Source organism: Amblyomma americanum, chromosome 4, assembly GCF_052857255.1.
Source record: "Amblyomma americanum isolate KBUSLIRL-KWMA chromosome 4, ASM5285725v1, whole genome shotgun sequence".
NCBI classification, from domain to species: Eukaryota; Metazoa; Arthropoda; class Arachnida; order Ixodida; family Ixodidae; genus Amblyomma; species Amblyomma americanum.
The window spans coordinates 93,572,089-93,599,782 of NC_135500.1; the positions used below are offsets into that span (position 1 = coordinate 93,572,089).

At 49.0% G+C, this 27,694-nt stretch overlaps 1 protein-coding gene across 7 annotated transcripts in view; it reads right to left on the reverse strand.

Moving 5' to 3' along the window:
* Window positions 1-27,694, reverse strand: part of LOC144128124 (uncharacterized) — a 53,042-nt gene that overhangs the window by 6,044 nt on the left and 19,304 nt on the right. For all 7 annotated transcript variants that reach the window (XM_077661209.1, XM_077661211.1, XM_077661210.1 and 4 more), the window contains 5 exons: window positions 24,396-24,571; window positions 21,869-22,111; window positions 15,994-16,220; window positions 14,159-14,272; window positions 495-5,121 (listed from right to left, as the gene is read on the reverse strand). In XM_077661209.1, the coding sequence (XP_077517335.1) occupies window positions 495-5,121; window positions 14,159-14,272; window positions 15,994-16,220; window positions 21,869-22,111; window positions 24,396-24,571 (5,387 nt within the window). The remainder of the gene's footprint in view (window positions 1-494; window positions 5,122-14,158; window positions 14,273-15,993; window positions 16,221-21,868; window positions 22,112-24,395; window positions 24,572-27,694) is intronic.

Here is a 27,694-nt window from a genome sequence, read left to right on the forward strand (position 1 = left end):
ATTCTGAGCAGTTTGACAATTTAGAACGCATTTTAATTTCTTTCAACTGTTTCAATAATTAACTGATCAATTATACACTAAAAATTTTCCTAATTAGCATAATCAAGCACTGGCTTTTCATTCTGAGCGTTTTGACACCTCTGAGCCCCCTTTTCCAATTTTTTTTCATTTTTTAAAGTAATCAGTTAATTACAATGATTTCATTAACTTGTCATCACTTATCACACACTAATCAATCATCAATCACTAGAACCACAAATTACGACAATACAATCTTTTTACACAGCCCCCGATTATTTCCGACATGCAGTGCTAACTACTACTACGCTGACAGCTTTTCGACCGAATGAGCTGTATATGCTATTGCATTAAAAAGCAATTTCCACCTGGATTCCTCAAACTACTGCCTCTCAATGGCCAACCACCATCACACCATGCGATATATTTTATATGCACAACATTTTTCTGGTTGCTGTGTTCCAAGCTGTGCTCACCTTGTCCTTGACCTGCATCTCGACAGCCGAGCTGGGCAGCTCGTCGAGGATCTGGAGCTGGCTTTCATCCATGCTGCGACCAAACTTGGACTCCGACCGGCTCCGGGTCACGTTCGACGAACTGCCTTTGCTCTTTTCCATCACAAAGTGCACCACCTGCTTGGAGTCCCGCGAGGAGGCACCACTGCTGGCATGTCGCTTGGACTTGGAACTCCTGCCAGAGGCTTTCCGGTCAGCAGCAGGCAAGAGGGTGTCGAACGTCGACGACCCTCTCTGTACAACAGCCGCCAGTTGTTGCTGCACTGCTGCTGCAGGCTCCGGAGGTGAAGATGGAACATCTGTGGGAGAATACAGCGGAGGCGTCGACACGTCCATGTCCACTACACCCGTCTGCTCCACTGCTCTTGCTGCCGGTTCAGGTGGCAGGGTGGACAGAGTCGTGGGAGCAGTGGCGGCGGGAGCTGCGACTATCGTTGGGGTGGCAAGTCGCACAATGGGCGGTGGCGGAGGCCTCAGCGGCATCATGCCCATTGGTGGGGCCAGCAGTGCCCCTAAAGCTGGTGGCACGAATGGCGCCCTCAGGCCCAAGATCACGGGTCCTGCAGCTGGAGCCCAGGCCCCAGCGAGGCTGCCCACCACAGTGGTCAGAGGCCGTGCTGGCAAAAACGGTGGCGGAGGCTGCAGCTGCAGTCCCGTCACGGCTGGAAGAACTGCAGGGCCAGTGACGGGGGCCACCACTGACGGCAAGGTTGCGGTTTGCGGTAAAGATGCCGCCGAAGCAACGGTGGTACGTGATGGTGGCTCCGGTTCTGGTGGAAGGGGTGGCAGCTCTGGCTCTGGAGGAGGGCATGGGTCGACCTCAGACGTAGCCATTGGGGGTGGTGGGCTCGGGCTCTTGGTGGGCTCACACGGGTCATAGCTGTTGTCCTCGGGTGGCGAAGGAGGCGAGGGTGGCGGCGGAGACTGTGGAGACAGCTGAATCGCGGCACTGCTCGATGAGATGGGTGGTTGTGGCAGCAGAGGCGGAGACGGCTCTGGCACTGGAGGTGTGGCCTGGGACAACGTCGGTGACTTGTCTGCAGTAGCTGGCGATGGTGGGGAGTCCTGAACTTCTGGAGGAGTGCTCGGCTTGTCAGCAAAGTTGTCACTTCCAGAAGGGGAGGATGCTGAGGCGCGATCATCAAAATCATACGCTGGCGATCGTTCAATATCATCTTCGTCGTCTGGCTCACTTGCTTCACTCTCATCCCTGCCACTGTCGCGGCCAAGCCGATGGTGACGGCGCCGCTTCTTGGTCACCAAACTCTCATCACCACTGTCACTGCCGTACTGTGGCGTGACAGGCGAGGATGCTTCACGTTTGCGAGACCGCGACTCTCGGGCACTCGACTTGTGATGCGCATCAGGCTCCGTCAATGGCACAGGTGCAATTTTTGGCTCCTTCTTGCTACGGTTAAAATTTACATTAATAATAATGCTGTCACCTTTGGCGATCACCTCCTTGGACTCTATGGGCGTGTGCTCGTCAGCATCCTCCAAAAGTGGGCTGGGCGAATGCTCTTTATGCTCAGATTTATCATGCCAGTAGTCCTTATCCACGACCACCTTAATCTTTTCCTCAGTCCGCCGAGGCTCCCTCACCTCACGAATAACTTCCCGTGAATCCCTCGTCGATTCCCTTGCTTCTCTTGTGTCTTTTGATTCTCGGGAGTCTCTTGATTCTCTAGCATCCCTCGATTCTCTTGTATCCCTGGATTCTCTGGCATCCCTCGATTCTCTTGTGTCTCTTGACTCTCTCGCTCGACTTCCTTCGTCCCTTGACTCCCGGGTCTCCCTAGAGCTCCGTGTCTCCCTTGAATCCCTCTTTTCCCTAGACTCCCTGCTGTCCCTGTCATCATAGCGTCTCGATTCCCGCTCATCAGCCCTCCGTGACTCCTTCTGCTTAGAGAACTTCTCAGCTGAGCGATCCTCCGAGTGGTCCCTGCGGTGACGACCACTGTGTCTGTGCTCACGGCGCTCCTTAGAGCTACTTCGTCGTCGGTCTTTACTACTATGACGACCATGCTCTTTGCTGCTCCCAGTGCCGCTGTGTTTGTCTTTTTCTTTATACTTGTCCTTTCGATCCTTATGAGAAGAAGATGATGAGGATGACTTGTTCTCTTTGCGTGATGACTTTTCCTTTTCTTTGTCCTTCTTGTGCCAATCGCGTTTTTTATCTGGCCTCACATAGAGCTCTCGATCGGGCCGTCGCTCCTTTTTCTTTGGTGGCGGTGGTGAGTGAGAACTAGCCCGAGCTTCCGAGTCCTTGCGCACCATGTTTTCCGAGCGCTCGATGCGAGATTCGGCCTTCTCGCGTTTCTTGATTTCCCGCTCCTTGAACAGCACTGTGTCGTCTCTCTGCTTGCCATCCCGGTAACTACGCTCGCGTGAGTGCTTGGACAGCTTCTTCCAGCTGATCTCACTACCCGAATCGACCCGGCCCAGCACGCTCGTGCGCTTTACTTCCACGTGTGACGTTGCTGCCATGCATGTATCCTCACTCATGGCCCCAATGCCAGCTTCGGAGCTGGTAACATGACTGGCCACTTTGTCACTGCCCCTCTTGAGCTTAGGGATGCGAGGCAGCTCAGAAATGTTGATGCGTGGTGGCAGTTCGATGGTGTCATTCATGAGGGCTTCTGCCTCTTTCCGTCGTCGGCTGGAAGAGGATGGCGAGTGCTCCTCTACAATCTCTCCTTCCTCGCGGTCCTCATTACTACTGGTATTCCGCCGATGACGCCGGTGCTTTCTATGGTGGCAACTCTCCTTCTTATGCTTACTTTTCCTGTCTTTCCGCGCCGGCTTCTCCTTCGCTTGCTCCCGTCGCCAGGGCTCCTGTTCCCTGACAATGTCTTCAAGATTGTCAACTAAGCCGTCTGTGCTCCCTGGCTCGGAGATGTCCTCCATGCCATTGCTAGCATCCTCGATCAGGCCTTCCTCATCTTCTGTGTCCCTCAGTGCACCCTCCTCTTCCTCCTCTTCTTCCTCAGGCGAAGTGATGTCCTCTGCCCCAATGCTGTCCAGCAGGTTCCTCACTCCACCATCGTCCAGCTCCTTCGCTTCTTCTGGTGCTGGCGAAGCTATGTCCTCACCAGCTGGCCCCCCACACACAAGGCTGCCCTCTTCTTGCTCTTCACCTTCCTCCTCTTCTGGGCTCTCAATTTCCTTTGGTGACGAAGCATTGTCCAGCATGTCGTCTTCTTCCCCCTCGTTCACATCTGTAGCGGCCGCCTTTCCTTCACTGCCCTGCCCATCTTCGCCGTCTCCATCGCCACGCTCTGGCACTTGGTCATCTGCTGCTTCCCTGACCGGAGATGCAGTGTCCGATGACTCCTCCCCACTCTCAATGGGTGAAGCCGCAGGGACCGCATCTTCCATTGGTGAGGCTGGTGCATCAGCAGGAGGTGGAGACGGTGCTTCGTCAACGGGAGAAGAAGGTGCGTCGTCGACTGGGGGGGAGACAGGGGCATCTGGCACAAACGAAGTGTCTTCTGTTGGAGATGCTGGAGTGTCTTCCACAGCTGCCAACCCTGCCTCCTCCTCCTCTGGTTCCTGCTGTGGGCTCTCATCCTCATCAGCAAAAGGCTGGCCCTCAGTTTTATCTTCCTCCTGTTCTCCACCATCTCCGGCTTCATCTTCACCCTCGTCGCCCTCTTTAGACTCATTGTTCTCATCCTCACCTTGCTCGCCATCGCTTGAGTTGCCATTCTCCACGATTTCCAGCCCACCATCTTCGTCCGATGCTTGTGAGACATCTCTGTCATTGTCAGGCGATGGACTTCGCACATTGTCAGTTTCCAGTATGGGCCCTTCTTCCTCACTCTCTTCCGCTGCTCTAGACTGCTCGTCCACATCCTCTTCGTCTTCTGGTGCATCGCCAATGTTTTCTTGCTCGTCTATGACCAGCTCGTTCTCACTTGATGATGCTCCCTCTTCCTCGTGGTCCACGGCACGACTCGGCACATGCAGTGGCACATCGTCCCGACTGCCGGACGCCGCCACCAACCTCATCGGGCTCTCACCATTCACTGAGGGTTCATCATCCCCATTGTGGTTCATTCCACCCCCATCCCCACTCTCATCGCCATCATCAATGTCACTATAGATGTCAATGTCATCATCCTCTTCCACTGGGCCATTTTTCGCCCTTTCTCGGCCATTCTTGCGAGCATAGGTGTCCGGAGATGGCACCATCACATGATGGTAGCTACCGCAACCTTCACGTTGCGCATGGTCGTCATTATGCCGACCGGGGGCACCGTTGTCGCCTGACGAACCAACGTAATCTGATGCGGTGTAGCCACCGGCACCTGATGCCCGCCTGGCAGGTGCCGTGGTGGTTGAGTGGCTGCCTCGGCTCGAAGGTGGAGGAGAAGCCGGGGACTCTGCGGGGGGCGAACCAGGAGGACTTCGAGGACAGCTGCGCACTGTTGACGGCACTGCGCGCAGGTCGAGAGAGCCATCGCGCTGCACAACAGCACCGGACAGGCCCCCTTTGGAATGGAACACTGACTGCATTTCAAGGATGCTGCCCAACAAGTCACCGCATGCAGGAGGCGGAGACACCTTGGACAGGGCTGCACGCACCCTGCAAGTGACCAGGCACATGTGTACTGTTATGGTAAGCATGAGCAGTAACTTTTAGAAAGAGTACCTGCAAAAGCATCCCCGACACCTAAGCAAACTGTTTCCCCTTCCCTTTCGGATAGCCAACTAGAACCACAAAACATTCCCACAAAGTGGGAATGATCACATTTGTGATCATTACAAAAACACGACTGACGACTGACATTCCAGGAGTAATTCTTGACGTGCCGTACAGGCAGCTCAAGTCCAACTGCAGCACATTTTATGAGGAATGCACCATCATCACCAGGAGAGGCGGCTAACTGGCCCATGAAATTATTGGGGCAGAGATGATGGATACTTAGGTGGCACGTGCGTGTCAATGTATCTCTCGCAAGGAGCTGCAATACTTGCGACTGCACTGAAATTTTCCGTGCTGAGCCTGCTTTATGTGTGGCCACGACATGCCTACATATTCCGCCTAGTGGTTCGCAATAAACTGTCGAAAGTTAGCACTCATGTGTCTCCAGTCTCTCGCTCCTGTCGACACCTTGAGTTGCAACGCATTTTTCAAGTCATGCTTATAAAAGAGTTTAATCTCACTAGCTTGATAAACAGTGTGGACGAGATATGCATCTTCCGTGCGAAAAAAGTATATTTTGTGCGTGCAATTTCTGCAATCTAGAAAACTTCCACAGGCTACTCTTCGAACTTAAAATTCTTTCAGTGAGCACCGTAGAACCATGCTGTTATGTTCCACGGTGCAGCATTTTTGTGAGCCAGTCCTGCTCTAGCTACAGAAACCAATGCAATACAACAACTGTTACACTGCCATTGTGACAGCGCTCCTGCATGGTACGTCTCGAACATTTTGGTTCAGGCATACCATGCAGGAGCGCATGGCTCAAAAGAAAATTACGTTCAAAACTTATCTTTACATGCTTTCCTATGGGCTGCACTCCCAGTTGTTACCCACACTCGAGGATTGCGGCGCCACCGAATCCTGCTTACGTCGCAGATCGGTGTTCGTACTAAAAAAGTAATTAGGTATGCTTTCTCTTGATGGAAAAGGTCCGTCTTGGGATTTAGGAAAAATTTAGAGCAGCGCACGTTTGCTACTTCTGCCCCCTCATTTAGGCGCTCCTGCCGATGCTCACGAAGCTACAAGTTTGAGCTTGGATAATAATGTTGGAAACAAAATAATGCAACATGTTTTTTTCCTATTTTTTCACCTCCTTCGAGATACTTGTTTCAGAAGTTCTAAGAAAAATTGGGGATGGGGTTTTTTCCCTTTGATTTTTGAAAAACACTTCTAAATTAAAAAATGCCAGATTTAGGGCTATATTTCTTGTACTTCCCTATATTATATAACAATGAAAGTCGGTACACTCTTTTAGCACCTTGATGCTTATCTACTGTGCAAATTTGAAGTAGATGTGCTTTATATTTGCGGAGAAAAAATTCTTGAAAATAGCCTCATTTGAGGATTGCATCATTTTCAAAATTTTTTCTAGCAAGCGACTTCTTCACAATGGCGTAAACAAGCGTGACGTATTCTTTTTCACCTGTACTTTTAGCACGCAAATACCATATAAACGCGTGTAAGGGCCGCACTTTTTTTGCCAGATTTGAGGGCCAATTTTTGGGGTGCGGCCCATACACGCGAATTACGAAAAAAAATAATTTTTAAGTAAAAACACACCAATGAGGAAATCAGCAGCATTTATTCTACGTTCAAATGCCACTCGCGGTGTATTGCCACTGCGAGCTGGCCGGTGCACGCTCATCCCACAAGAAGTTGCGCAGCACGTCCGCTGTCAATGCGTAGCCGTTGTTGCGCGCTTCCATCACTTAGCAGAGCAGCACTTCTTCCAGTTCAGGAAACTTGCATGGCTTGCATCGGAAAGCGCGCTTTTTGCAGCTTGCGTTCCTCAATGCATCCTTTTGGTTGCACCATCGTCGGACGCACTTCTCGGCTACGTCGAATTTCCTGTCCGCCGCACGCTTGCCGTGTTCGATAACAAACTCCCAGCCGTGTAGCTATTAAGGTGCTTGCCTTATCGTGCTAAAACTGCTAAAACTACAACGCTCCGCAGCAGCACGCGAAAGCCGCAACTAACACCTGTGCCTCTGACAGCAACAAAACGCTAGAGCTGATGCCGATATGAATAGCCGGAGCTCGCGGCGGAGGAAAAAGTTGATGATGATAGATAGATAGATAGATAGATAGATATGTTTATTTGAGTGTGCCTCAACAGCCAAGTGGCCTAAACGAGCGCACACTAGGTCAGATACATCAAAAACACCACTTCAAAAGATTTAAAAGCAGGCACGAAAACAACAATTAGGCAAATATGTCCATGTCATTAAACGTTTTGTTATATAAGATTTGTAAACGAGTCATTGGACAGATGGCGTGCAAATCGGGATAAAATGTGTCGAAACATTTTGCAGCTTTTGCATGCGGTACACGAAAATTCAGCGACATCAGTAAGGTCCCACAGTTAATGTAACCGCGCACGACGTTTTGCAGAAACTGCATGTCACGTATGCGTCGCCTGTCGCCAAGGGTAGACATATTGAGGTCTGCCAAGAGAGAATCATAGTCGTAGAAACGACGGCGACCAATATATCTATCATAATAGATGCGTATGAACTTACGCTGGACATTTTCAATTTTCGTGCAATAGGCGACAGATACGCTATTCCAGGCTACTGACGCAAACTCAAGACGCGGTCTCACAAGGGCACAGTATAGAGTGCGTAGACATTCGTGCCGCCGCAATTTTTTTGTTAATCTAGAGATAAGACCAATATGCCTCAATGCGCGTAACACAATTGAATTTACATGCAGTCTAAAATCAAGCTTAGAATCAACAACAACACCAAGGTCTCGTACATGAGCCACGCGAGAAATCTCACCCGCCAAAAGTGTGTAATCAAACGTAACTGTGTCGCGTTTCCTAGTTAGAGACAGAACGGAAGTCTTCTTAATATTCAGTTTTAAGCGATTCATGAAACACCAATTCTCAACGTTGTTAATGTCAGCTTGCAATTGGCGGCAGTCCTCAATATCTCCAATATTACGGAATAATTTGAAATCATCTGCGAAGAGCAAAATTCTCGAGTTCTTGACATGTAACGGCAAATCATTAATAAACACTAAAAACAACAGCGGTCCTAAGTTGGAGCCCTGAGGCACTCCCGAAGATGACAGAAATTCGTTGGACACACAGCCGGAAAATCGTACCATGTTACGGCGGCTGCCAAGGTAGCTTTTGAGCCACCTGCAGTATATGGGGCAAAGTCCGTATCTTTCCATCTTCATCAGAAGTACCTCATGGGAAACCATATCGAAAGCTTTAGTCATGTCAAAGTAGACTGCATCTACCTGACCACGATTAAATACATGTGGCCCAGTATAATCAAGAAAGCTGCATAAATTCGTTTCCACAGAGCGACCTTTCAAAAAACCGTGCTGCAGAATCGAGATCTTCTGTTTGAAGTATGAGCCCATGCGTTCGCACATAATCATTTCAAAAACTTTCGCAAAAGAACAAATTAGTGACACAGGACGAAAGTTGTTTACATCACAAGCATCGCCAGACTTGAATACAGGAACAACTACTGACAACTTCCAATGACGAGGGAAAACACCAGTTCGCAACGATAAGTTGAACAAATGCGCCAAAACAGGGCCGAAAATGTCAGCGCATCCTTTGATTATGAAGCTGGGAATTTCATCAATTCCTGTTGAAAGTTTTGGCTTAAGTTTCTGAATCGCCGAAAGAACCTCATGCTCGGTGACAATATCATAAGCTAAACAGTCAGCGCTGTCTTCAAGAGTGATAACAGCAGTTGTGTTATCATGGCGCACAAAACAAGAGCTGAAGTGATCAGCAAAAGCTTGGCACACATCTTGATGTTTAAAACAGATGCTATCGCGCGTCTTTATCACAGCAGCACTAACCTTATCATTTCTTTGCTTGCGCACAAAATCCCAAAAACTGCTTGGTTCCTTTTTAAAGTTCTGTTCGAGAAGTCTGTGGTAGTCGGCTTCATCACGTGCAATCAGTTTTTTCACAATTTTTCTGCACAATGAATATCTTTGGTACCAATATTCACTTTCTGATTTCACGTAGAGTTTGTGATACTTCTGTTTTTTCTTCAAGTAATGTCTCAAATCGTGCGAAAACCAGCATGGAAATCTACACTTCTTCGATTTACGGTGAGGTATACATTTTTTCATTATACCTTGTACAGTTGATGTAAGTAGCTCAACGCCTGTGTTTACATCCTCAGTCTCAAGCAATTCTGACCAGTCGTAGGCCAGAAGATCATTGTACAGCCTAAGGTAATTGCCATACGCGTATCTAAATTTTTCTGGCACCATCTCACGCACTGCACGAAACGACAAGAAGAACGACAAGGTAAACGGGCAATGATATTTGTCTACTAGAACAAGAGGATCGCGCACCGCTTGCACGGCAAAAAGAGGCACATTAGATAAAATTAGGTCTAAAATGTTTCCAGCACAGTTCTTCATTGTATTAAATTGATATAAACCATGAAAATTACTAAAATCAATTAAACATTCGGCTTTTTCTCGAGTTGCTGTGCAATCACTAGTGACCAAACCAGTGGACCAATCGACCTTAGGAAGATTAAAGTCCCCGTAGATGTGAACCTTGTACTTCAAAAAATCAATTTTTTCCCCAATATCCAAAAAATGATCGGTAAAAACGTTAGGAGCAGAATTTGGTGGAAAGTAGTAACAGCCGACTAGATAGTGCGATTTGTCACACGTTGGAATTTCCAACCACACACATTCTTCGTATGTCTCTAGGTCTGGTCTCCTAAATGCATTTAGCACAGAACGGCAGGCTATGATGATGATGAGCCGCGGCCTCTGGTGCCACCCATGGGCGGCACCTGGAAGCTCCTGTCCGCATGCATTGCCTCCGCAATGAAGTGGGCCGTTGCTCGCAGCCGAAGCTGATCGCGGAGGTCACGGCGCGTGCATTTCGAAGGCTATTCACACATGGGTCGTATGGAAAGTATGGGTGCAGCTCTTACAAGGATATTATTTTTTCTATTATTTCCTTCTGGAAAACACTGTGCGGCCCATACAGGGGTGCGGCCCTTACATGCGTTTATACGGTATATCCACCATGGCTTTCATATCTCGATCCTAACGTCATTGCAAATTTGTGAAATTGAGCAGTGCTTGAAAACCCTGCCTCTGCCACGACGGCATTTATAATTTTTCTCTCCTTAAATATTAGCATTTTCACAAAATGAAATTCACTGTTGGCCTACTGAATAATGTCTGCATAATATATATAATAATCATGAAAATTAAAATTTGAAATATTTGGGCAGTTTGATCTCACGTGGACTCACACTACTATGTTTTCCAGCTGGTATGTTTTTTTTTTTCTCCAGCCCCGAGAAATGTAACAGTGATGTTCTACAGTATTTTTCAAGTTACTGTGTTTAATTCAATTTCGCAACTGCTTCCACTCCCAAAGCAGCACAAAAAAACAAAAAAAACGGCCACATCCAATGCCACAACTAAGAAGTACAGTCTACAATAGACTCACATAATCCAGAAAAACAAGTCCATTATATCTGGAGTATGCTTTATACAAAAGAGGCCAGGCACACACACACAAAAAAAAAAAATCCTTCTGCGACACAGTTCTATTTTTTTTTTTTTTGTAAAGGGCCGTCTTATACCCCTTTCACACGATAGTTATCGAAGGCCTTTCAGCAAAGGCACTTTTTTTCGCCAAAGGAGCAAAACTTCAAAGGAGCAGCGACGAGGCAGCTACACGGTGCAGCCCAAAGGTGAAACAGTCGTTGAGGCTTAGCGCTTAGCACCCGCTACTCTCATCAGCAGCAGCAGGTTTTCTGTATTGCCTTGGCCAACAAGGGCACTTGGTGTTGTTGCAACGCATTTACTGTCTTGAGATCAGGGCATAAAATAAACACCCGTACAAAAAGCAAAGCCAGACAAACCTTTCTTAAATTTATAAGATATTTTTAAACATTTTTTCTTTGCTTTTACTTTTTGATGTTGGATGGCGCTGCCATTGCAGATCCTCGAAGGCTGCGCCTTTGGGTTCAAAAGGTCCTGAACAGGCGCCTCGCCGGCAAGGCCCCTAGCAGCAAAGATGCAACATCTGTGCTGTGTAGATGCACACCTTCCGCCTCTGGGCATAAGGGTCTCATTATCAAAGGCCTTTGTGGTGCCTGTGTGGCAAAGGTATTAGCCTTTAAATGAACCGGAAACAACTTTGCAGCATATTTCTGGTACATATTTGCACTTAATCAGCAGAACAGTTGCCTTGCTGCTCCAGAATTTCTTGACTCTCTCGATGAGATGAATGGGGTCGCGTGAGATCTCTTTCACAAAAACGAATATTTTGCAAAAAAGACTTCATGAAAAATTAATAATCACATGGAAAAAAACTCAGCAATGATGTTTACCCAACCTGCGGCAACTTTCTGCCGCATTTCTACTAGCCACAGAACTTCAGTACAGCAGTTGCCTTGCTGCTGTTGGAAGTATACCTTGGCAGTTTTGATGTGTCAATGCCGTCCGAGCTCATTTTAACTAGAGACTCGCTCTGAGCACTACTACCTTTGTCGTCTGTGCTGTCTTCATCTGAGACAGACACTGAAGGGCTTTTGATGATGGTTTACAATATCCTGGTGTGTGAGCTCTTTGCTGCTCACAATGCCATCATCAAAGGTGACAAATTCAGAAAGTCCTTAGCACCAAAAGATCCTCACACCAGCGACCAAACTCTGGCAAGCCTGCACCCCCATCTGTTGCCGCATTCGGAGTATCTGTCGACTTACGAAATCCAACTTCCTTGAAGCGGACTGAAGTCATTTTTAAATTGTTCCCATACTGCAGACAACACTTCCCCTGGGAAGGCAGCATCAATCTTAGCTTCCTGTTCATGCTCCGTATCAAACAACAGGTGCTCTGCTAGCCTGGTTCTGCAGGCACGCTTAAGGCACGCTTTGGGACCATAAAATGACCAAGAAATATATTTTTTTTAAATGACATTTTTGGAGCCTATAGCTATTATTGTTCAACTCTAGCAGTTTCCTCCTCCAGGAAATTTGTATTTTGACCATAATATTAAATTTAGATCACTGTGTGGGCTCAATTTATGTAGGAGCAGATGATTTAACACCATGAAAGTTTTGGACACCTGGCTGTCTAAGTACGTCATCTCAATGTCAGATAGACATGTCATATCGTTTACTACGGAAAGCTGAAGGCATAATGTATACAATAATCGAAGCACAACTGTTCAATCACGCTTCAAGAATTTATAATTTTGCAAAGTTTATCTGTGCATGATATTCACATTTTGAATGGCACTATTCTAAGTGCTGTAAAATTACTAATGAGGGTAAAATGAAAAAAGTGCTTTGATTATTGCACTCTTCACTCACCATACCATGTAGCCATGGGTTAAAAATTATTTTTTATTGAACCATTTTTTTTGTACCGAGGTACTAATAAATGACCAAATAGAATTAATCATCTTAGGAACTAACAAATTAATTTAAAAAACAATTTCATATTTGAAATCAGTATAAAAAACTGAGCAAGTTGATACAGTTCCATTAGGATTGGACGAAAAATAAGGAAAATAGGTCTAAGACCAGTGTCCCCCTTAACTGCATGCCCAAAACCTTGGTGAATAGCTGCAGAGGTGAGGTAGCATTCGGTGGCTAATGGGCAGGTGCCAGAGCAAAGAATGCGAGCGATAGGAAACTCCTTGCTATGGAAGCTAGCGACCCCACGCACTTCGGTTGCGGAATTCACAACACTAGTGGTGCTGACTGCTGGGCTCCATACTCGACACAGAAGGAGGCATCACTCACTGTGAAGTATTACTTGGTGATGAGTAGGAACCGAACACAAATGTCCACTGTAAAAGATGCTCTGGACCACATTTCACCACAAATTTAGTCTACAGCAAACGATGGTCTGTTGTAACTGGGTCCGTTGAAGCTGAAACATGTTGCATTTAAACTGTGTGGTGACCAAAAAAGTTCGTCGGAATGCCCATTATGTCTGGCTATCCGTTTTGTCTGGATGCATTGTAACAAGTGTCAACTGTATGATGTCGTGTGTAACACACTGCTCTATTAACTGTTCGTAACAGAAAAATCTCTTTTCGTTGGGCAAAATGGAGTTATTCTGCTAAAAGAAAAAGCAAACGAATATACTACCACAGCAGTGATAAATTAGCCTTCTTGACTGAACACTAGCAAACCTTGTGCACCAGACAAAGGCATATATATGCATTTGCCGTTCTAATCACAGTACCAACCAGCCCCAGAAAAGGGGCTGAAAATCAAATTAAATTCATTCTCTCCATTTCTCCTTTACAACAACGGCAAAATGGCAGGAATTCAATGCAGTTACGGACGGCTTGTGCCACCTACAGAGGGTGTGATTACAGGTGCAATCAGAAACGTGCACATAGACTCACTACTACTGCTTTGCAATGACAAAGAGCACAGATACAGTTCCACGTGAACATCACGTGGCCAAGATTCCAGCTGATCTCCAAAGAAAGCCAGGAGCAGTGTTCCGGGAAAAAAGCACACGGAGAGAACGACATTCACTATCACAAGCCTAACGGTTGTGAACGAGCTGTCCTCTCGAGGTAGACGCTGCAGGGCCCAAGGCCCATGCACTGACTGATAGGTTCAGTGCATCTGTGATATGCTTCGCATGCGAGTCCGGGTTTACCCATGCACCAGGGTACTCGGGGAGTAAAGTACCCAAGGCACGCGCAGCGTGGCAGCACCGACTTCCAAGGGATGATAATCATTTTCAATCTTCAGCCTATCTGAACACGCTGATTTTTAACCCTGATTCAGCAAATCTAAGTGCCCTTAGCGGTAAACCATGGATGCACACTTTGGAAAAACGCTGCCGCATGTCAACGTCTAGCGCATCACACTTTGACTATAGAAGAAGGGTGCACTGCAGGGGAGAAAGAAAAAAGAAACCTGCTCACCGGCTAAGCGACGACGATGCAGGCCTTGCGATAACCTTTTTGACTTGGCTCACAGATTGTCGGGGTAACCTTGGTCGGGCAACCATCAGTTCGTTGCCACTATCTTCGCCACAGCTGGTGAGAAAAAAAGGGGGGGGGGGGGGGTCTTTAAGACGATGCACCGAAAACTGATGCAATGCTCTCTAATGCACTAAATAAACTGGTCGCTTGTAACACAGGCTGTCAGCCCAAATATACAGTAAAAGCTGGTTAATTCGAACTCGGTTAATTTTAACTGACGCCCGGGTCCCAACAAACCCCTGTGTATTTCAATGGGGGAAAACTCTCAATAATTCGAAAGGGTCTGCATCTGCTACGGTTAATTCGAACTAGGAGCCACTGGCTTACACTGCTCCTCGCAGATAGAAGTTGACCCGCAGCGAGTAAAACACGCTCCAAATTTACCAGAGATGGAAAACAATGGAAAAGAAAAAGAAAGCCGAGTGCACGAGGCCGACGAAGCTCGCGTTCCGGTGGATGCCGTAGCAGGCTTTCGCTGCTGGAGCACTCGCCCGTGCCGCTGACGGTTCGGCGCAAGCTGTTCCAGGTTTTCGTTGTGCTGCGGTTGCTGGGTCACGATCAAGTGGTGTAAACAACGCAGTATGGTAGTTCGGGCGGTGACGGCATTTGTTGGTGCCGCGAGCTATTTGTACATGGACAGCAGCGTGGAGACATTGGAGCCCTTGAGTGAAGCCGATATAATTGAAGCTGCATGCCCCAGCAGATGTTGCAGGGTTCACGTGCGTTGAGAACAGCTCACAGTGATGAGTACGATGGCGGCAACGAGACTATGCCATCGTTAACTGCACGTGAAGTAGTGACGGCAAGCCGCGTCGGCGCTCGACGTTGAAGCACGCCACTTCTCTGTCAATGAGAACTCTGACGTTGCGCAGGAGCTTTGGGCAAGCTGCAGGCGATGCTGATGGAGTCTCGGCAGAAGAAACGCAGGCAAATGCACTTCGCCGATTATTTAATTTTGACAACCCTTCCCCGTAAGTAAACATCTTTTAGAGCATAAATAGCACCATATATTCCAGCAATAAAGCTCGCTGCTCATGCGAATGCATTCCAGTACTTATTTCTGGCGCATAACTGGCTGATCAATTTATTTCATTTGCCATTAGGACCGGATGAATATAATTCTGAGATTATGCCCGCCACAAGCTCACGATAACGAGTCTAGATCCGACTGCTCCAGGTTCTGCCCGCGCGGCGGGGTGCTATAACCGCTCATTCTAGCGCCCATTGGATAATTCGAACTTCGCATAATTCGAACAATTATCCGGTGCCCTTCGTGTTCGAATTAACGAGCTTTTGCTGTATTTATATGCTTTTTTTTTTGCTGGGTTTTAGCAATCACATACAACATGAATGACAGCAAAGTAGCTGCCAAGATAAGAAACGCAGAAGTTTGCATGAAAACACCCATGATTTCAAATGAGCTGTGGACAGCACATTACAACATCAGCACGCAGAATCAGCAATTCCCAATTCTTCGCACTCCATTTATGGTGACACATCGAGGTATGAAGTTACGGAATCGGCGCGTATGTCAACCACTCCTCCGATAACGGCAGCATCAAGCAGCACACTGGACCAAAAAGAATGCGGAGAGCAATATAAAACAGGAAAGGAAAGCAGCACGAACAATTCCACAAGTTCTAACAGCAGCTGGATCTTGCCGACAGACCAGTCAGTCCACGGCTGATGAGGAACAAACAGCAAAATAACATGCAGTCGGGAAAGGACACACAAACCAGGGGACACAGCAGGAGACAAGCGGCGGCACTGCTCACCTGCCGTCGAGAGAGACCAGCTCGTCCCGATCCCCAAAGAGGGAGAAGGAAAGGCCATGGGAGGAGCCCCTGGCATAGGTGGAGGAAGAGGAACCCAGGTCCACCCGGCGCATGAGCGGCAGGCTCTGGCCTGGCGGAGGACGCGCCAACCCCAGACGATCGGCGATCCGCTGCCGCACTGAAGGGGGGCAGGCCAGGGGCCTTGAAGACAGCCGCGACCGGCGCGTCTGTGAGAGGATTTGAAAAAAATAACAGTTCTCTCTTCAGTCATCAGGTCAAGAAGGTCAGAGCATAGAATAAACAGCAACCACACACGCAACAAAGAAGGTAATGAAGAAACACAATTGGAAGACACGGCAGTCACCCCCAGAAAAAGAACATCAACACTGTTCTGTAGCTTGCATCTTTTGTAAAAAAAATTCAATAAGTTGATGCACTGTATTCAGTTACCAAAATCTTTCATTTTCATAATGCACCCTCAACATCTTGCTGCTAGTTGTAGGCTTAAAGGGGAGACACGGGTCATGAAATGGAAATTTTTATTCTTAAAAGATATTGCAATAAAGTTTGGTGAATATAAGTGTTTTTTTTTTCGTTTTCAAACCTATAGAGTCAAACCCCGCTACAACGAACATTACTTCAACAAAATATTTCAAACTACCCGTCAGCTCCCCATCGAAAGTAATAGAACAAATTTCTCATCCCAAAGAACCATTTTTGGGGCGCATTTCCGCTTCAACGAAATTTTTGCTATACGAAGCTGGGTTTAAAAATCTATCTTACAATAAAACAAGCATATCGCCACCCATCTGTGTACTTCCGTAGGTCCACACTGCTTTGTTTCACTAAACTTTTGCTGGAACCAATTGATCCACTCATTCAAACGCACATGAAGACCGCCACTGCTTGGTAGTGATGACAATCGGACTGGCTGCCTTGCGACAAGGTGCAGGTGAAAGCTCCCGTTTTCTTTCAAGCCAGAGCCGCAACCAATCCATCGCCAAAGGACGCAGCAGCCTGGCAACAGCAGCAGCTCGTTTGCCCTAGTTTTTTTCACTCGTGCTTGTGTGCTGCAATTGACACTAGCATGGCGACTTTGTCTAAGAAGTGGAAGTTCCTTTCTTCCAAGGAGCTGAGTGATGAAGCCATACCGTATTTATTTGAATCTAGGCCGATAGTTTTTTTCAAATAATCATATTCCAAACTCTAGGGTCGGCTTAGATTCGAGGATTTTAAAAAACGTGCCAGATTTTCATTGAAACTGCTAAATATGGCGCATAGCTAGTGCCACCTAGAAAAGTCAGTATCGCAGCCGCGACTAGCCATGCCAGAAGCCAACCGTACACAAGCGAGGTCGCCATTTTGACCTGTGCCGTGTCGGCCGTATCGGTGTGCGGCGTGGTGTTATCGTGATGGCACCAAGCAGGAGATGCCACTACAGCGCCGCTTTCAAGCCTAAAGTTGTGATAGCCGCAGAGGCATCGTCGAACTTTCAAGCCGGGCGGGACTTCGGCGTCGACGAGAAAAATGTCCGTCATTGAAGGGGACAATGACAGCAGCTTTTTGCGTGCGTCGCAACGAGGATGGCATTTAGCGGACCAAAGAAAGGCCGCCATCTCAGGTACTTTTATCGTGCGCGGCTTTAAAAAGTGCAGCATATCTAATGCGCTTGACGGTACCAAAGATAGTGCACTGTTTGAAGGCGACAGTGACAAGGAACACAGCGACGATGACGTTGAATGAGCTCTGCATGTTCAGATTCAATAAATGCTGTTTGCATTTTGTGAACGCTGTCCTCCCTTTTTTTTGTTTGGCCTACATCTGAGGTATATATTTTTTTTGTTGGCTTCGTACTTAAGGGGGTCGGATTAGAATCGGGGTCGGCCTAGATTCGAGTAAATACGGCAATTGAGGGCCTTCGCCACAGCGACGCATCATCTGATGATGACAGCGATGCAGAAGATTTAGCGCCACCATCAGCAGCAGGCAGCTTCTGGCATACACTAGTACGCCGACGAAGAGAGAAGCCAGCCCTCTTCATAAATTTCGAAGCCCAAGCCCTGCTGGCTTTGAAGTCTGTTCGGAGTATTCCAGCCTCTGCAGCAAAGACCCGGGCTTGTTGCGTGATCATTTCGCATGTCACTGGAAGGGACCGATCACGTATTTCGGTGACATACGCTGCAAGCATGACCTCCAGCTCCAGAAAGCGTCCCGACTTCGGCCCGCGGAAACCTCTTCGCTTGGAGTCGAATCAAAAATTTTGTCTCGCTGCTTCCGCCACTCCCGCACCAACCAGAAACGTCGAACTTGCAGCCCGCCACGCAGTTGTTGGTTTCTTCGGCGTAAATGATGGCCTCCCTCTTGAACGCTGCAGTGAATGAGCGCCGAATGCTTTTCGAACCTGGAGAGCTCATGGCGAAGTACGCAGCCGGCAGTCGAGTCAAAAGCACCAACTCCAAGCACCACCAAACAAAGAGTGATCGGTGTCGGGGCGTCGGCTCTTCCAGCAAACATCGGCATTCCCCAGAAGCGCCGCTGTTACGTATTGCGCAACCAACTGAAATAGCGGCGCTTCCATCAGCTAGCGACACTCCCGGGCACTGGCGCAGACTCCGCGATTGGAACAGCGGGACAGCGGCCCTTCCCGCGAGTGAAATGAAATGAAATTGGTTTTGGGGGAAAGGAAGTGGCCCAGTATTTGTCTCAAATATCGGCGGAAACCCAGTTGTAAGGGAAGAGATAAAGGAGGGAGTGAAAGAAGAAAGGAAGAATGAGGTGCCGCAGTGAAGGGCTCCGGAATAATTTTGACCACCTGGGGATCTTTAACCTGTTGTACTGACATCGCACAGCACACGGGCGCCTTTGCGTTTCGCTTCCATTGAAACGCTGCCGCCGCGGTCAGGTTCTAACCCGGGCATCCTGTTCAGTAGCACTGAACCATCGCGGTGGGTAACGGTGTGCGCAGGAAAAATAAAAAATGAAAAATCCTGGCCAAAAAGCCCGCGGAATACCTGAATGCTACGCTTGGAGCCGTAGAGCAAACAAAAACTTCTAACATCGCAGTAGCGTCCCTGATAGATTGTTTTTCTTGCTTTTATTGGCAGTTCAAGGTTTCTTTTCGATTGTAAGTCGAACCCCCCCACTTCGGTATTTTAAATTTCAGAAAAAAGGGTCGACTTACAATCGTGTAAATACGGTATATGCTAAGTGTACATTTCTCACCAATAAATTAGTTGCAGAGTAGATAATTCACGGTGAGTGGCATGGTTTTTCTTTTGTCAGCATGTTTTCGCTCCACTGTACGCAACCTCATGTATAACGAATTTGGTACTAAAGTTTACTGAAGTTTGTTATAAGCAGGTTCAGGTAATTCGAATTATCCCATATATCGAACAAATCACATTATCATGCTGTTCGTTATAACCCGGTTTGACAGCAATCAGTCTAAAAATGTACCGCATTTTCTCACATAATGCTCGCACTCGCGTAATGCTCGCACCCCCCACATTGGCTATCAAAAATTGGAAAATTTTTTTTTCCCTGCATAATCATCGCACCCCCAAAATTACTGCCGCGAGCCGTCTGCTTGTCGTAGCGATCGCCATCTATTGACTGCGGCCACAACTAACTGCCATGGTTGGGCGCACGTGCTACTAGGCGGCGGTACTGTGCTATCTTCCGCTGCCACCGCCACTACCGCACATCCACTCACCACCACTACACCATTTTGCGAAGGTGTCTCCAGCTCTCCGGTGTCTCGTAGGCCTCGTTTGCCTTGTTTGCGTGTTGCACCGTGCTCTTTGTGCTGCTTCGCCAAGGGACGCTACGCAAGCTACACAGCTGCTTTTAAGCTAAAAGCTATTGAGTATGCGTTGGAACATGGCAACCGCGCCGCCAGCAGACACTTCGGCGTCAACGAGTTTTGCGTCCGGTATTAGAGACGGCAGCACGACGAACTCAAGACGACTGGTAAGACGCGCCGGGCCTTCCGTGGACCGAAGACTGGGAAATTTCCTGCCGTCGAATCCTCTTTACTGAAATATATCAAGGCTCAACGAGCGGATGGATGTGCTGTGTCGATTGATTTGATACGGAACCAGGTGCTCGTAATCGCAAGAAAGGAGGGCATCCCGGTGCAAGACTTCCACGCTAGTAACGGGTGGGCCACACTATTTATGCGGCGCAATGGACTCTCGCTCAGGAGGCGAACGACGCTTTGCCAGCGCCTGCCCGCAGCGTATGAAGAGAAAATAGTGGACTTCCATCGATTCGTTACCAGGATCCGGCAGGAGAAAAACTTCTTGCTCTCCCAGATAGGGAACGCGGACCAAACTCCGCTGAATTTCGATATGCCCAGCAGCAGGACAGTCCAACAGACAGGCGCTCGGACTGTGCACGTCAGGACTACAGGTGCCAAAAAACAGAGGTGCACGGTCATGCTAGGCGTGATGGCGGGCGGGCGGAAGCTCCCACCGTATGTCATTTTCAAGCGGAAGACCCTCCCGAAAGGAAAGCTCCCCCCGGTATACACGTGCGCGTCCAAGAAAAGGGGTGGATGACCGTGGACCTTATGGTGGACTGGGTGAAGACTGTGTGGGGGCGGCGACCGGGAGCGCTTCTTTTTCCGTCGCTCCTCGTGCTTGATAGCTTTCGGGGCCATCTTCAAGAGTCGGTTCGGGCGAAGTTCAAGGAACTGCGCACGGACCTGGCTGTTATACCCAACGGCCTCACATCAATGCTACAGCCTCTTGACGTATCTTTGAACAAGCCATTTAAAGATAACGTCCGGAGGCTGTACGCAGAATGGATGGCCGAAGGTGAACATGCTCTGACGCCGGGCGGCAAGATCAAAAGACCGTCCGAGGAGCTGCTGTGCAGCTGGGTATCAGAGGCATGGGGGATGATTGATGTAAACATGGTGGCCAGAAGCTTCAAGAAAACAGGAATTTCGAACGCCCTGGATGCGACCGAGGACCACCTGGTGTGGGACGACGAAGAAGCATCGGAAGATGAAGAAACCATCGATTCCAGTGTCGACACGGACTCTGATGAAGAGTAGAATTGCCTGCAGGACGTACGCAACGCGAGTAGTGACGGGGAGGTTGCGCGCGGCAAATAAAGTGCTTTAGCAGCTTGAGCTTACGTTCACCCTGTACTTTCATAACGAAGGTAAGTTATGCTTGAAAGTAATGTTTTCGTTATATTTACAATTGCGGACCTGACAATCCTGATCTTGCACCCATTCATCTTTGCATTTAACACTCCGAAACATTTGCTTGAAAATTTTCCCCGCATAATTATCACACCCCCAAACTTCGCGTTGATTTTCAGGGAAAAAAAGTGCGAGGATTACGCGAGTAAATATGGTAACCTCCACTAAAAATTTAGATAGCACGATTGTGCGCAGTGCCCTATACAAAGACTGCACAAAATGTTTGGATTGGGTAACGCTACAGCAAGCATTTTTTGAAACGAACAACGAACACTGGCAACTGAACGCGAGCGATGCAGGGACGCAATTTGTCGACCGCGTGCTTTGTTGATGACCGTTGGACGAACATGCGAGCACGCACACGGAGGGACAAGTCTGCGGGCAGATTTACGATATAAAGTTTGAACTACGAAAAAAAAAAATATATCAAATCTTTTTTCTTTGCTCAAATTGATGCAAACTTTTTTGGGGAAAAAAACTTCATTATATGAGTAAATACAGTATAATGAGCTGTTCCTACAGTATATGCCACTTGTCCAACTCCAATACCTTCGGTCCCACTTTAGGCACTCCTGATGACAGACAGGAGTTGTTAATCTGGCAGCTACACAACACTGCCCGAATTGCGTTTCCAAAAAAAGGACAGACAACATCGACACTCACGGTGCGCCGGCTGCTCTTCCGCTTACTGCCCTTGCGGTGCGTCTTGCGGCTCCGACTGGAAGTTGTTGCCGTCTTGCGCCGCTTGGTGGAGCCACCCTTGCTTTTGGTCTTGCGCTTCCGCCGGTGGCCCGTGCTGCGCCGCTTGCGACTTGATGTTGTTTTGCGACTTGACGTTTTCCGCCGCCGCTTGGGTGCCGACCGCTTGGCAGGCGTTCGTTTGGTGGACGCTGATGACGACTGTGGCTGAAATCCAAAAGGAGAGAAAAAGAGACGGCAGTACACATTAGAGCCACTTGGTGCGTGCTCTCATCTGGACTCGACCCACAGGCCGAAAATCAACAAAACTATGTGGGACTGCGCAATGTCAAGGTTTGATATAAGCAAGTTAAACCGTAGTTCGCAAGTGTGTCACAGCTGCTTCATGCTTTCCTGCTTTTTATAAGCAAGACTATAACAGCAATATCTCGGTAATTCGAACATCGTTAATTTGGAAATGCAGATAATTCGTTCTGCCGGCGCAATCCCAGCCAGTGCCATGTAAGTCAATGGGATCGGACACTTGTTAATTCAGTCGCTGCTAGGCTCGCATCATTTAAGAGGGGATGCCGGTCTTAAAACTATTTTTTATTTATGAAAGGATTCTTATTAAAATGATTCAGTATTTGCGTTTTTTATGCAGAGTCCCAATATGCAAACAGAGTTTGAATAGCACAACTCGAATTTGAGTTATAAGCAGTTTTGTGATTTTAATTGGGCTCTTCGTTACAGGCCTTTAGACAAAAAATGTTTATAAATTATTTCAAATATTTACAGAATTGAATCATCCAAGTTGTGCTCCATGCAGTGACGCTGTTTTACACTTGCCTCAGTGAAAATACATTGGTAAAAAAATCTAGGAACAGAAAGTACAAAACAGCTGACTAGTAATTTAGGAAAGGAGCTAAATAAATTTAATGCAGAATGCAAAAGTCACTAAAAGTACCATCCACCGCACAGCTCTACTCTTCCTAAATAAATCAGTACCAAGCTCATTTTAATTTCCTGAGTCAAACCAGAGAAAAACACCATAAGGCAGAGGCTGTATTTGTAAAATCACGAACAGGGATAAAGATGCGTGAAGTCTGTGTGCACTTATTGAGGCACAGGGAAAATGCCTGCAGCTTTGGATGCGCTGATGTGATGCAATCTTGAGAGGTGTCAAACGAAATGGCACGAGACGAGCTTTCAAACAGTAACAAAATGGCAGCGATGGGACCGTGCTTTCGGAACTGTGATCATGTGAAGTATAGAGTTTTTTTGTCGCGCTTCATTTTTCAGCTGCGTGACTCTCTAATCCATTTTTTTCGTACTTTGGATTTACGAGCCTGGATATTCTGCAGAGGTACAGTCTAAGGTACATTTAGTATGAAAAACTGTTGTTTGAAATATCGATCTTATTGCGATTTTTTGCCATCTCGAGACCCACATCCCCTTGTAATAGAAATGAACTCCCAAGTGAGACTGTCTTGGAGTATGACCAGCACAGCATGCTATCATTTGGATATACGCTTCATGAAACTTAACTGCATTTTTGTCCGCAAGCCCTTGATGTGCATGCGGTGGCATGCTTGACGATGAGTGGACGGCCCCCATCACTAGGGCACAAAAAAAAAAGAGCCCAGCTGCATAGTTTCTTTTCCAAACTTCACTGCCAGCCCACAATGACAGCTGTGTCATCAGGCAGCCAGCCAGCTGAGCCCATTTGCGTGCCATTTCAGATGCTGATTGGTGCATCGCAGGCCTTTCTCTCTTTTTTTTAATGCATCTTGCCGTTCTGATGCCAAAGTATGTTTCCCTCATTTCACGTGCACGGTTCCTCAGAATGCTGATGCACGCTTGTCACTCAATGCATGCATAGTGATGCCTCGCACACACGATGCCGCTGTTTGTGAGGAGGCTGCACTGCTACTGCACTGCACTTTGAAGGAAGCCGTGAAAGCTGCTAAGCACCATTTTGGAACAGCACTGCTTCGACACTCCCCGGCAGTGTGCACATAGAAAAGCAATTCGTGGAACTCTAAAAAAACATCGTTGCTGCGCAGTTTTTATCTTGAAGTACACGATGAAAGCCCAGTTTTTAACCTAACAAGTTCACTATGATGCTGACAGTTTCTAGACAGTTTTATAAGCCCAATCAATAATACAGTAAACGCTTGCTGATTTGAACTATCGACTAATCCCGAAAAGCTGTCAAGAATCTGTTTGCATAAAAATAAATTTATTTGGTGAAAGACAGGGCAACAGGAGCCTGCTTTTGAGATAAGCGCAGCAATAACTATTTTTCTCATTTCCATCAAAGCTTTACTGCGTGCACATCGCCAGGAGTGTCAAAGCAGAACTTCTCCAAAACCGCACGGGCCTCACCCACATCTCAACAACCAGAATTTCGAGGAACTGACAACAGGGGCGACAATGCACCATGCAGCAAAGGAGAGAGTCCTAGGGCACGAGAGATACATAGGAACCTGTCGACAAGAAGCACACTCACGCGGTGCTCAGGTGAGCTCATGGTTTCCTCCCGACGGCGCTGAATGCGGATGCGGACAGTTTCGCTGGCACGCGTGCGCGCAATGGCTCGGCGGAGACCACCAGCTTGCCCTGGCCGAAACCGCGAAGCCAGCATCTCTCGAAACTCTTCCATCACATCATCTGGCAGGGGCTCATCTGCAAGAGGGAAGGGCAGAAGTTACGGCCATGCCTTGCTTTACGGTAGCGACTCTCAATCTTTTTTTTTTTTCACCTCAGGGAACGCCAACAGCTTTTTAAAGGTGCTAATGAACCCTGCATGTCTTGGCACCCATCCCTTCCTGTATAACATGCATGCAAAACGAAGAGCATGTAGACACACAGCCCTTCAAAAAAATGCCCAAATTAATAATAATTGAGCGCAGCTCGCTATGAGTAGGGGTTGGACTTTTCAATTTTTACTTTTTGAAAATTTCAGCAGAACTTTTTTGGTGGTTAGTTCACAACACAGTCATCGGTATTAGTGATTATTTTCTATTGGATAAATTACAGGTGTATTTTGGCTGACATGGCATGGAATTCCTGGGCCATCAAAAGTCACTAAAGAGTTAATCTTGGCCTTTCGCCAGCACTAGTGGTTGTTTTGCCAGTAATCAACTTGCATACGGTAGTACCGTATTTACTCGAATCAAGGCCGACCCCGAAAGTCTGAAGCAAACAAAAAAAAATATTACCTAGAATGTAGGCCGAACAAAAAAAGCGAGGACAGCGTTCACAAAATGCAAACAGCATTTATTGAAGGGCCTGCTTAGAAGCTGCAGGCTCTCCTCTACAGGATGCCAACAACCATGGCTACTCGCCAGGCTTCGCCTCGGATCCCCACAGTTCTGCAATGGAACGTGCACTCCCTTGCGGCGCGGTACTCTGAACTCCGCGTGCGCATCGCGGAAAGCGCACCGGAGGTTATCGCGCTGCAGGAGACGTACGTGCGGGTCCACCAAGTGTGAGGAGCAGTCCTGTGCTGCAGTGCCCTGTGATGACCACTCCCATCGGCCCGGGAAATCGAGGTGTGCGGTGTATGTGCGGCGGGATGTGAAACACACTTTCGTCGGTTCGGCGGCGGCGACAACCGATGCTCAGGAGTGTGTGGTGGTGACAGTGCGCGTCGGTGGTGGTGACAGTGCGCGTCGGTGGTGTTGACACGTCGGTGGCCTGTGTTTACGTGCGCCCAGCTGTCGCGTGGAACGCGCTGTGTTTTCGTGCATTGTCTTCGTGCTGTGCCCCACGCCAAATCATCTGCGGTGATTTTAACGCTCATCACAGTGCGTGGGGCAGTGCCCGCCATTCAGCACGAGGAGACGACCTGCACGACGCAGCAACGCAGCTGGGACTCATCGCCTTGAACACCGGCGAGCCCACCTTCCGACGACGTGGAACACCCGGCTCCTGCATCGACGTTGCCTTCGCATCCAGAGGCATCGAGGCGACATGGCACCGATCACCATCTCTCTGGGGCTCGGATCACTACTCCATCCTGATCGAACCCACTGCGGCGGAGGCTCGCGCTAAACGCACCTACTCCATTGTGAACTGGAGCGCGTTCAGGCAGGCTGTAGACGAGGCGGCTGCCTCAGGCGCGCCCTTTTTCACCAGCTTGGTCTGAAGTGCCCTCGCAGCAACCCGAAAAGCAGAGGTGCGGGAGGGCCAGCCCGCACCAGACAACAGACTGCTTGAGCTGCGCGAGCAAAGGGACCGCGCAGAGCGAAGGGCACGATGGACCGACAGGGCCGCTGACTGGACGCTATACAACCGCCTGGATGCGAAAGCGCGGCGCCACTCCAACAAACTTTACCGTCGCCAGTGGGCTTCATTATGTCAAAGGATGGAGGAAGACGCAAGCTCGCGGAGGCTATTCGACACCTTGCGGCACATCACCGAACCTCAGGCAAACCCGCAGCCGCTTGCTGCACTGGCAATATCCAGTGGGCTCAGTGACGAAGAGCTCGCTGAGCGGTTCGCCGACCGGTTCGCGCCGCACAGCCCCGCAGGCGCAGCTAGCATAGCTGCGCTCGAGAGCCCCGGAAGCGGCACCACTCCCTCTCCCGTCACCTCGGAAGGTCCCTGCGACGCGCCTTTCACCACGGCGGAGTTGAATAACGCGCTGCAGCGCTGCCGCCGTCGGTCGGCGCCCGGACCGGACGGGGTGACCTACTAAATGCTACGAAACCTGGATGTGGAGCAACGACAGATCCTCCTGCAGCAGATCAACCTGGTGTGGGAACGCGGGGAACTACCGGAGGACTGGCACACAGCAGTTGTCTGTCCCATTCGCAAGCCAGGGCGCCCACCCACGGAGCTGAACGGATACCGTCCAGTGGCGTTAACATCGGCAGCGGGTAAGCTCATGGAGCATATGGCGTTGCAGCGTTTGAACGAGCGAGCCGCGGATGCTGATTTGTTTGACGAGTGGCAGACGGGTTTCCGTGGGATGCGGTGCACGACAGATTCGATTTCGGACGTTGTCACAGCACTGGAGCATGCCAGGGAGGCAAAACAGGTAGCGCTGCTGCTGCTGCTGGACGTCTCGAGCACTTTTGACAACGTCCGCTGCGCACCAATTCTCGCTGCGCTCGAAGGAGCCGGTGTGAGCGGGCGCTTGTTGCAATATGTTCGCGGCTTCCTGACGGGGCGCACTATGCGCGTGCGAGTAGGGGGCAAGTTCTCCGAGCCTCGCCCGGTGGAACTGGGCGTGCCGCAGGGCTCTGTCTTGTCACCGTTCCTGTTCAATGTGGCCATGTCGGTGGTGCCGGCCTGCCTCCCCGCGAGCGGCCGACACCATGTGTACATGTCCATATACGCGGACGACATGGCTCTGTGGTGCCGGGGGCCACCGGGAGAGGCGCTCCGCGTGCGGGAGTGTCTTCAGGGAGCGCTGACAGCAATCGACGCCCGCTTGAACGGCATTGGTCTGTCGCTGAGCGCGGGAAAATCAGTAGCCATGGCTTGCGTTTCGCGCTCGCGCGCACGCCCTGCGCCACTGCTGCTGGGCGGGACTCCGATTCCTTGGCGCAAATCGGTGCGGTACCTTGGCTTGGACATCGACTGGCGCCTTTCCTTCCGCCCCGCGGTGACCAAGGCCTGTTTGCAGATGAAGAGGATTACCGCCGCTGTACACAAGCTCACCGCTCGAGGCCAGGGCATCAGCCAGCAAGCCGCGCTGCGACTATACAACGCCGCAGCATTGGGGGCGGCACTCTACGCGTTGCCGCTCGTCTCGGTGCGCAAACCGTGCTGGAGGAAGCTCGACCTCCAGCACCGCAA